Below are 10873 nucleotides of genomic sequence, written 5' to 3'. Positions count from 1 at the left end.
GGTCTTTGACGAATTTATTAAAGATCTTCTAGAGATAGAAAAAAATCTGATGGGTCAAAAGCATACAGACAGCAATGTTAAGGTTTGGTTAAATGTCCCTTAGGTTCTTGATATAATAATAATAATTATTATTATTATTTTACCATATGTATAAAGCACCCTTAACACTTAGATCAGGAGTGTCAAACTCGTTTTAGTTCAGGAGCCAGGTTCAGCCAAATTCGATCTCAAGTGGACCGCACCAGTACAATTACAGCATAATAACCTATGAATAACGACAACTTCAAATTTTTCCTTTGTTTTAGTGCAAAAAAGTACTTTCTGAAAATGTTCACAGTTAAGGAACTATCTTTTTTGAAAACATTATGAACAACCTGAAACTTCTTAAGAAAAACAAATTCAATTTCAAAAAGATCTACAGTATTTACAAAAGGTACAAAACATTTAGTCAAAGGTATCTGGAACTAGACAAAAACAACAAAAACAAGACAAAATATTACAAACATGAGACACAAATGACAAAGAATGGACAAACGACACAAGCGAGACAAGAAAAAGACAAAATGACAAAAACAAGACAAAAAACAACAAAAACAAAACACAAAATATAAACATAAGACAAAAAAACACAAGCGAGACAAAAGGAAACACAAAATGACAATAACATGAGACAAACAACAAAAGTCAGACAAAAAACATGACAAAAAACAACAATAACAAGACAAAATATGACAAAAATGATGAACACATTGTCTAGAAATTATTTTTGAAATTATTGTTTAATAAATTTATAATTTGTAGTTAATGTCTTCTCTGTAATTTTTACACTTTATAAAGTCATACTGCGGGCCGGATTGGACCCTCTGGAGGGCTGGTTTCGGCCCACGGGCTGCATGTTTGACACCCCTGCCTTAGATGCATAAGTGGGTCAAAAATGACCCGATGAGGTTGATTTCTTGCAATATGTTTGTACTGAAAAGTTTTTATCATTTCATATTCTGGCTATTCCTCAAAAAACAGATTTTTGATATCATTCCATTTAAATTTTTCGGTTACCTTTTATACTTTTTAAGAAATTATAATATTTGCATTACTACCCCAAGCTTCCATAAGAGTGTCAAAAATTACCCGCATGCATTCCCCATAGAATGTCATGGAAACCTGTGATTCTTATCAATTGTGGCTGTCAGGAATATATTTTCTGTGGGCCACACACACTGTCACAATGGTCATCAATCAGGAAGATTATTTTACACAGCAAGACCTGATACATGTAAATATTATCTACATTTTTTGCCTCAGAAAAAAACTGTCATCAAATTGATATTTTTCAACATACTTGCACATTCATGACTCTTGTGTGAAAGACTACGCATTATTATTATGTATCATCAAATTAGCCTACTGTACAGTTAGTGTATGTGTGTGTGCATTCACATTTATTTATATACCTACATACTGATGTCATTCAAAACATTCTGTTCCTTTTATGTTTCCTCATCTAAAGTGTCATGGCTGCTAGGCTTACAAGAGAAATGGTCATCCAGATGCTGAATGATGGAGAGGCAGTTATCTCTGACATCTCAGATGATGAGGACCCAGATTATCGTCCAGCTGGAGGTGTCAGTCATCCACCTGGAAATCCATCTCTCTTAACTGAACAGGATCAGTCAGACACAAAAGATTCCTCTGATGAATCCTCTTAAGAAGAGAGTGAAGTCCAAACCATGTCCAACAGAATGACTCGTAAGGACTCTTACTGAAGCACCGTGCACGTTACCTCTCACCCAGAGCAGAACACCAACACCAAGCCATCCTGAGACGCTGGTCCAAGCCTTACAACCATGGTGAGAAATAAAATAAAGAGGACATAATAGAAAATAAAGAACTAAAATTAATTAAAGCTTAAAAATAAACTTCACATAAAAGCAAGTCTATAAAAGTGGGTTTTCAGAAGTGGTTTAAAAGAAGTTACTGACTCTGCAAGCCTTAACTCCTCAGACAGGTTGTTGATGGCATTTAAGTCAAGACTTTAGGGAAGCCAGTCTAAAACATTAATTGTAGCCCTATTTAAGTTTATTCACCACTTTAAGATCAGTCCTTTATTTCTCCCCACGCCAGGGGAAGTTCACATTGTTACAGCAGCTTATGTAGCAATAGACGTAGTAATAGAAATAAAATAATAATAGAATAGTAGTAATAATATTTACAATATGTACAGGGATGAGAAATGAGGATGAAATAGTACAGTATAGACACACTGTAAGACAATGGAATGTAAAGTGGCTTGAAAAACTTTTAAAGTATGTTTGAATTCATTGTCTTGTTGTAACATCCAACTGCATCCAAGACCTAACCTTCTCACTGATGATTTTAGGTTTTCCCGAAGAATGTGGAGGTAATCCTCATTCTTCATTATCCCATTGACTTTGTGTGAAGCTCCAGTTCCACTCGCACCAAAACAGCTCTGGAGCAGAATACTACCACCACCATGCTTGACAGTCGGTTTGGTGTTTTGGGGATGAAGGACCTCAGTTTCCTCCTTGTCTTTATCCATGTGATAAGCAGCAAACTTCAGTCAAGCTTTAAGGTTGAGTTTCTGGAAGAAGGATTTCCTTCTTTCACAGCAGCTTCTCAGTCCTTGGCAATGCAAAGTAAGCTTAACTGTGGACACTGACACTTGTGTTCCAGCAGTTTCTAATTCATTGCTGATCTGCTTTTTGCCGATTCTTGGTTGACTCTTGACCACCTTGACTACTTGTCTCTCAGCAGCGGGTGGTAGTTTTGTGTTTTCGTCCTGATCGTGGCAGTGAAACGACTGTACCATGCACTATACATACTATTGTTTGCACAGATGATTTTGGTATCTAAAGCTGCTTTGAAATGCTTTGTTTTTTACTTCACCAAGGAATGCGGCAGAGCTATGTGACGATTGACACTGGTTTGTCTGTCTGTCTGCAACATTACTCAAAATCGGATAAATGGATTTGGATGAAATTTTCAGGGAAGGTCAGAAATGACACAAGGAATAAGTGATTAGATTTTGACAGTGATGCAGCTTATAGTCTGGATCCACGGATTTGTTTAAGATTTCTGTATCATCGCGACGTCACTGCAACTATGACAAGTGAACGCTACGTCACCTGCCTGCTGATGATTTCATGATTGCGATCCTACTACAAATCGAGGGCTGTGGATCACGAATTGTTGAAAGATTTCATCCATCATAAATCATATGACTGAGCAGCCTTGGCAGAGTACTGCACTGTCTGAGTGCTTTTCTTGTTTAGATCTGTGCTAGGCCCCAAATTGTAGTGTTTGTGGCTAATCCTAATAAGTGTATCAAATTATTTAAATTGCCTCAGGAGTCAGCAGCTGTAGTCAATAAAATCACAAGAAGTTAAGAGGTCATGGTGCTAAGAAATGGATATTAACACAACTGTGGACATCTCCAACACTGATCATTAAGTTGCTGTATGTATATTTTTTATATATTTTGTCATATTTAGTCCTTTTATAAATCTATCAAAGAACCAAAATGTAGGGTTGTTTTCTGTGACAATTCAGTAGATGAAATTTTACAATTAAGTATTCAGTTCCTTATACAGACCAACACATGCTTTGCTTCCATACACATACAAGTCATCAGTAAATATCCAAAACAAACCATTTTTGTCAAATAAAGTGATTTTTAATTTTGATTCTGAGTTTGAGGAGGGGGACAAAATAACTGTAGGTACAATGATGATTATGATTAAAAAATAAATAGAAAATAATGGCAATTACAATGTGTTACAAAATATGTGGAATAGTTTACATATTAAAAAACATTTTTTTCTAGCAAATTTGCAGTTAAATAGTCCATATTTTCCAAATATAGCATTATTGTGTTGCTCAAATTCGCAAAGAACATTAATCATTGCTGCCTTGTCAGACCAGTCGGAAAATCCTTCATAGAAAAACGTCAGCTTTAAAAAGTGGTATTAAGAATAATTTCAACCTCTGTAACTGCATGAACTCGATGTCAGCTGACTGCAAGTTTTCTGTCATACATGCATCACGAATGTATGTATGACTGCGACATTTTTACAGTTGCTTTATAGTTTTCTAACATACAGTATGTATACAGTGCCAACAATGATCGATTATCCAACTAATAACATTAAAATTACCATGATTAACAATTCATTTGGTACACACACGTTCTCTAATGAAAACAGCTGATTATACAGGACACAAACCCGCGTCATGATGGGTTATACATGTCAAACCATTTAAAAACATACAAACGGCTTTCAGATGGCAGAAAATGCCACGAGACATAGCTTGAAACCCCCCCAGAGAGGGTGAACTGACAGAGGGAACAGTGGTGGTGGTGGTGGTGGGGGGTTATATTCATATTTCACAGTGCCGAAGGAAGTCGGAGCCACAATGAACCTCGGCGTTCTCCCAGCTTCACGTATTCTAAATGTCTTCTGTACATGTTGGCTGTATTTTCTCGCATTTACTCAATGATCACTTCATGCTTAGATCCTGTTCATCTCATGCCATCTTCACTAGGTTTAAAATGAAACGCTTACTATTCTATATGTTGTTATTGCTAATAATTCACATAAAATGACCAAAACCAACAATTCTGGGCCTCATGCAAGAATCACTTAGTTCTCAAGTTATTTGCAGCATTCATCAATTTACACAAGGTTAAAAACAATCATTTCACCTGAAATCACAGCATCTTAACCTGAATGATATCATAATTAAAGAGATTTTATTGACCAGTGTTTTTTGTTAATATTTTGGTATTTATTTGGATAATTTCAATAATTATTGAGAGGTGTATTATATTACAAGTAATTACATTTTTTAAATTTGGTGATAGGACCAAACAAAAAAAATTTTGGTAGCAGTTTTTATTTGTAGCAGTCAGCAGTGACTACACCTGAAATTTAAATTTTGAAAATCTGAATTAAATTTTGAGCATAACACAGTAATAAAACAGAATTAGAATTAGTTGACCAAGTCATAATAATTTGTAAAATAATTCTTATTAATATTTTATATTTGTTTTTTCTTACATTTTATTGGGTTTATGACCAAAATCAACAACCCTGCACACATTTGTATAAACAGATTGCTTCTCAAGTGATTTTTAGAATTCACAGATTTCAACATTTTAGAAAAAACTAACTAATCTGTTAAAATTACAATTGCATTTTTAAAATCTGAATACATTTAGTTTCTCCCTTGATACGGTCATTCACTAAATTCAAGTTTTTGAACAAATATTATTTTTGAACAAATATTTATTGTATTTATTCTTATTTAGATGATGTAATTATTATTTTTAAATTGTAAATAATTTTGTTATTACATAATAAGTTTAAATATTTTTTCCTGTTTTTATTGGGTTTATGAGCAAATCCAACACTGCTGTTACATACTGGGCCACATGCAGGAACTGCTTGTATCAACAGATTGTTATTTGTAGAATGAATTTGAACATAATAATTAACAGATTATATTTTATGAACCTATTTGAGCAAAGCAACTTATTTGTTTCAATATTCACTTTGGCAGGTACTTCAGGAAGGTGTATCAGGGTCATCACAAGTAAAAAAAAAATAAAAATAAAATAAGGATAGCTACAGTGGTTGACCTAATGAAATGAGAAAGTATTAACTACTTAATTAACTGGCAGCATCTATGGAGCGATAATGTTTATCTAAACTTGCAAAATGAAGCAAAGTGGCTTTGTTTATTTCATCATTATTTTACCTCCTCCCCAGTGGCTCTTAGTTTGGTTTGATTTTAGTTCATTCTTTATTTAGACTCTGAACCACAAAGTCCTTCGAGATTTAAATCATGACTCTCTGGGAGACTTGGTCATCATGATAAACTATACAAAAATAAAAGATAAAATCCACCGTGATTACTTACAGTGACCCTGGTAAACGATCACAGCATGTTTAGGCAGGATGTACACAACTGTTCAAAAGTTTGGGGTCACATAGAAATGTCTGTATTTTTGAAAGAAAAGCATTTTTTTCAATGAAGATAACATTAAATGAATCAGAAATCCAGTCTAGGCATTGTTAATGTGGTAAATGACTATTCTAGCTGTAAACGGCTGATTTTTAATAGAATATCTACATAGAGGTACAGAGGCCCATTTCCAGCAACCATCACTCCTGTGTTCTAATGCTACATTGTGTTAGCTAATGGTGTTGAAAGGCTAATTGATGATTAGAAAACCCTTGTGCAATTATGTTAACACATGAATAAAAGTATGAGTCTTCATGGAAAACATGACATTGTCTGGGTGACCCCAAATTTTTGAACGGTAGTGTATAGGTGTTTTCAGGTCCTCTAATACAGTTTGTGGTGCTGCTAACTGTTACTTTTTGGTTTTTGAAAGTAGGACTTGATGATTTATGGTCTGAAAATCTTGATTGCATTCTTTGGTAAAGGTTTCAAAGTCATGAATAGGTGACATTCAACAGTTTTTGGTAAATGAGACTCATACAAAGAATCCTCAGTCACCTTCAAGAAATCTGCAATTGTTTCTCGAAATTATTATAAAAATGAATTTGACTTTGAATATCTTTTTTAGGAACCCAGTGAAATCAAAGTATTGAGAGATGGAATAACGTAGAGTTGGTTTCAGTGCTTTCATGTGATCTTGACAATAAGAATAATATAGAATATTACAACGGTTCCCAAACGTCGGCGATATTTGGGAAAGGACTACCAGGTAGACGTATTTATGCCTGGCTTTTTCCAGTCTTTAAAGTATTGCTGTGTGCTGCTCTGAAAAATTCTTGCAACGCAGATATGCAGCCGGATCGATCGATGAATCACTGCTGCTAAATTAGATCATGGGATTGGGATTAAGATACTTGATACCAGCATCAACAACTGCTTCATTAATTATTTGCTGTGCCTCTGCTGTTCTTTCCTGAAGTTGGACACAATTATATAAAATAACTTGTATCAATAAGGAGTATATATGGGTGTGTGTTTTTTATTATGAAATCACTTGGAATGCCCATTTTAAGGCAAAAAGGGGCCAGGTAAGAGGCTCTGGAATGAAAAGTTTGTGTCTGGCAAAGGAAGAACCTGTTAAATTTTAGTGTGGAATTGGTTTGGGTTGCATACCACAGGAAAGTGGAGGTCTTCACTGTCAGAATGTCCTTCTAGTGTCATAGAAATTTAGCCAACATTCAGCTGGACACTTTTGGTGTCTAGGGAAACTTTTGGATCTGTGCAACAATTTTTACTTTTAGTGAGTCTGAACAACATCTGGATTTACAGTATAAATTTGGAAAGATAAGTTGCAGTAAAACCTCAGACAATGTTGTGACATGTAGACGATCCACAGCAGAAAAAGTGTTTGTTAACATTGGGAGCATGTAAGAGCCCAGTTTTCAGACTTTAGGAACTGCCGTATTAATGTGTCCATTAACTCCCATTATCCTCCACTTATAAAACCTATAAATAGAAATTCTCCAGCCTGTGGTTTGTGTTGTAGTTTAAAATGCTGGTCTGCAGTCGGAGCCTGAGTACGGTTCTATTCTTCATACTCAGTGTTCAGTCCTACATCCACACTGTACTGAGACGACTTCAGAGTACAGCAGGACACTTCAGAAAGGAACAGAAACGATACGCAAAAACACCACCACACACACACTCACACACACACTGCTCTTATACACACACTGACGGGCACACACTCACACACTGCTCTCACACACATAGACACAGGTAGTGGGTGCAAACAGAGCCGGTGCTGCCTTCAGACGGCAGATAGAAGTAGAGGTTGGACTGGAGGCTGACCGGCGTGGACATGAACGTCATATCAGTTGTTCTCGAACAGAGACAGCAGGTCGTCGCTGCTGTTGTTAGGGAGGTCTGGGGGACCCAAGTAGGACAGCAGCTCGTCTGGATTGGTCAGCTCGGGAAGAAGCTTTAGGACAGACAGTAGTAGAAAAACAAAGAAAGTTTATAGTTTTTGTCAGATTTTGAATAAACATCAAATGTGCAGTTTTAGATATTGCAAGTCTGGGTCTGTGCTTAAATAAGCATACATGTTTCCAGAACTAGATTTAGTTTGTTCAAAAAGAAAAAAAAACAATTAGTAGAAAGAACTAAGTTGCACTAAAGAATATCACTCAGAGGAATAATTTCCTGCAGTATTGTCTGTCTGTCTGAGTACGTAAGTAAATGGAATAGGATGAAATTTTCAGGGAAGGTCAGAAATGTCACAATTGATTAAATTTTGGCAGTGATGCCTGGTCTGGAACCACGGATTTTTAAAAGATTTTTGTATCATTGCGAGATAGCGGCACGGCATCACTAACGATGACAACAAGTGAACACTACGTCTGCTGCCTGCTGACGATCACACGATTGTGACCCTACTACAAATCCATCACTGCAGACTTATCGGGACATATATCGGAAATGATACAAGGAACAATTGATTAAACAGTGGGGGTGTTTCCGAGTCGCATCAATTCCCGCTACATATTTGGTCAAGCAATTCGGTATCCGTACATAATGTACACATGCATAACACACGCATGTGCTCAGCGCAAGGTCATTTTGTTTGTGGGTACATCTATATTAAATGACCACATCCTATGTTACTGTGATTTCTGATCATCAATAACTAATAAACAAATGCTGCATTTCTAAAAAAAAAATTAAAAAAAAATCTGCATTTCTGACAATGCCATATGGAGGAATGAACATCCTTGGCGGAGTACAGTGCTCTCTCAGTGCTTTTCTAGTTTTGTGCTGTGAACTACTTTCATTGGGTATTTTCACATTGTTACTGCTACTACTACTGCCGATTTTGTAAGTAAAAGTGCCTTTTCCAAGCAATTTCATACTGGCTGGCTGTGACTCCGGTACAGAACAGGTTACACACGTGGACAAAATTGTTGGTACCCCTCGGTTAATGAAAGAAAAAACCACAATGGTCACAGAAATAATCTGAATCTGACAAAAGTAATAATAAACAAAAATTCTATGAAAATTCACCAGTGAAAATCAGACATTGCTTTTGAACCGTGGTTCAAAAGAATTATTTAAAAAAATAAACTTACGAAACAGGCCTGGACAAAAATGATGGTACCCCTAGAAATGACTGAAAATAATGTGACCATAGGGACATGTTTAATCAAGGTGTGTGTAAATGTCTGATAAATTGTATTATTATTCTCCTGCACAGTATTGTGTATGTATTAAGAAGACATTGTAGTCCTGCAGTGCCATCTTGTGGTCTGTTCCGCTTTTATTTTGTTAAGCGTGCGTTTCTTCTTCTTCTGTGGTTTTTGTGATGCCGAACTTCCTGTTTCTTTGTCTAAACAACGTTGTGCTCACGCATCATTGGAGAAACGGTAAAAGCTGTCTAAAAAAGTAGTTATACATCACATTTATCTGTTTGAATTGTATTAAGGAAAGGTTTACATTGCAATTTACCTCATTATCCTGTATTCGTAGCTCTGAACAGCGACGTGTGTGTGTATATCGAGCTGGAGAGCATGCTAGCTGATGGCTAACACTTAAATTAGCGCCCTTGGAACGGCGGAATGAGGTATGAAAATGTTAAATATGCATTATTATCAGATGAGTTGCGTTTATTTGTATTGGATCTGAACATGATTTATATGTGAATTGTTTGTGATACTACAGTGAGGCATTTTGTGTTCTGTTTAATTCTGTAGTTTTCACGGTGCTTATGGTACACGGTGCTGGTCGAGAGTGAGAATAAATCAACACCCGTTTGAAACTCTCAGCGTCTTGCTGAGTGAATCCAAGGGGTCGCTACAGTGTGTCCTCTAATTAGCATCACAGCTGTCTACAAACTTGTAATCAGTCAGTCGGCCTATTTATAGGGTTATAAGTAGTCACTGTGCTGTTTGGTGACATGGTGTGTACCACACGAAACATGGACCAGAGGAAGTGCAGGAGAGAGCTGTCTCAGGAGATTAAAAAGAAAATTATAGACAAGCATGTAAAGGTAAAGGCTATAAGACCAACACCAAGCAGCTTGATGTTCCTGTGACTATACTTGAACATATCATTCAGAAATTTAAGATCCATGGGACTGTAGCCAACCTCCCTGGACGTGGCCGCAGAAGGAAAATTGATGACAAATGGAAGAGATGGATAATACGAATGGAAACAAAAGAGCCCAGAACAACCTCTAAAGACATTAAAAACGTGAACTCCAAGGTCAAGGTACATCAGTGTCAGAACGCACCTCCGTCGCTGTTTGAGCCAAAGTGGACTTCATGGGAGACGACCAAGGAGGAGACCATTGTTGAAAACAAATCATAAAAAAGCCAGACTGGAAGTTGCCAAACTTCATGTTGACAAGCCACAAAGCTTCTGGGAGAACGTCCTATGGACAGACGAGACAAAACTGGAACTTTCTGGCAAGGCACATCAGCTCTATGTTCACAGATGCAAAAATGAAGCATATCAAGAAAAGAACACTGTCCCTACTGTGAAACATGGAGGAGGCTGTGTTATGCATCTGGCACAGGGTGTCTTGAATCCGTGCAGGGTACAATGAAATCTCATGACTATCAAGGTATTCTAGAGAGAAATGTGCTGCCCAGTGTCAGAAATCTTGGTCTCAGTCGTAGGTCATGGGTCTTGCAACAGGATAATGACCCAAAACACACAGCTAAAAACACCCAAGAATGGCTTCCGGTTTGACGAGCAATGGAGTAGGACGCCGCTTTCGTGGCTCCTGCAACATCACCCCCTAATGCTGAAATAAGCGCACCTTTTCAATTACTGCGGCACTACTTTGTGATCTGAAAGACTCAAGTTTAACTTTTGGCTGTCCAAAATGGGGAAT

General features: G+C 36.8%; 1 protein-coding gene across 2 annotated transcripts in view; it reads right to left on the bottom strand.

Moving 5' to 3' along the window:
* Nucleotides 1-3659: 3659 nt before the first annotated feature.
* The window catches only part of zmiz2 (zinc finger, MIZ-type containing 2), a 77528-nt gene continuing 70314 nt past the window's right edge, over nucleotides 3660-10873 (bottom strand). Inside the window, exon 21 of one of the 2 annotated variants that reach the window (XM_055004029.1) lies at nucleotides 3660-7963. Coding sequence is in view for 1 of the 2 variants with exons in the window: in XM_055004033.1 (XP_054860008.1) it covers nucleotides 7856-7963 (108 nt within the window). In the remaining variant the exon portion in view is untranslated. The remainder of the gene's footprint in view (nucleotides 7964-10873) is intronic. The other variant, XM_055004033.1, reaches the window with a different exon arrangement.

This window comes from Amphiprion ocellaris, chromosome 17 (genome assembly GCF_022539595.1).
Source record: "Amphiprion ocellaris isolate individual 3 ecotype Okinawa chromosome 17, ASM2253959v1, whole genome shotgun sequence".
NCBI classification, from domain to species: domain Eukaryota; kingdom Metazoa; phylum Chordata; class Actinopteri; family Pomacentridae; genus Amphiprion; species Amphiprion ocellaris.
This window is presented reverse-complemented; position numbering and strand designations above follow the sequence as displayed.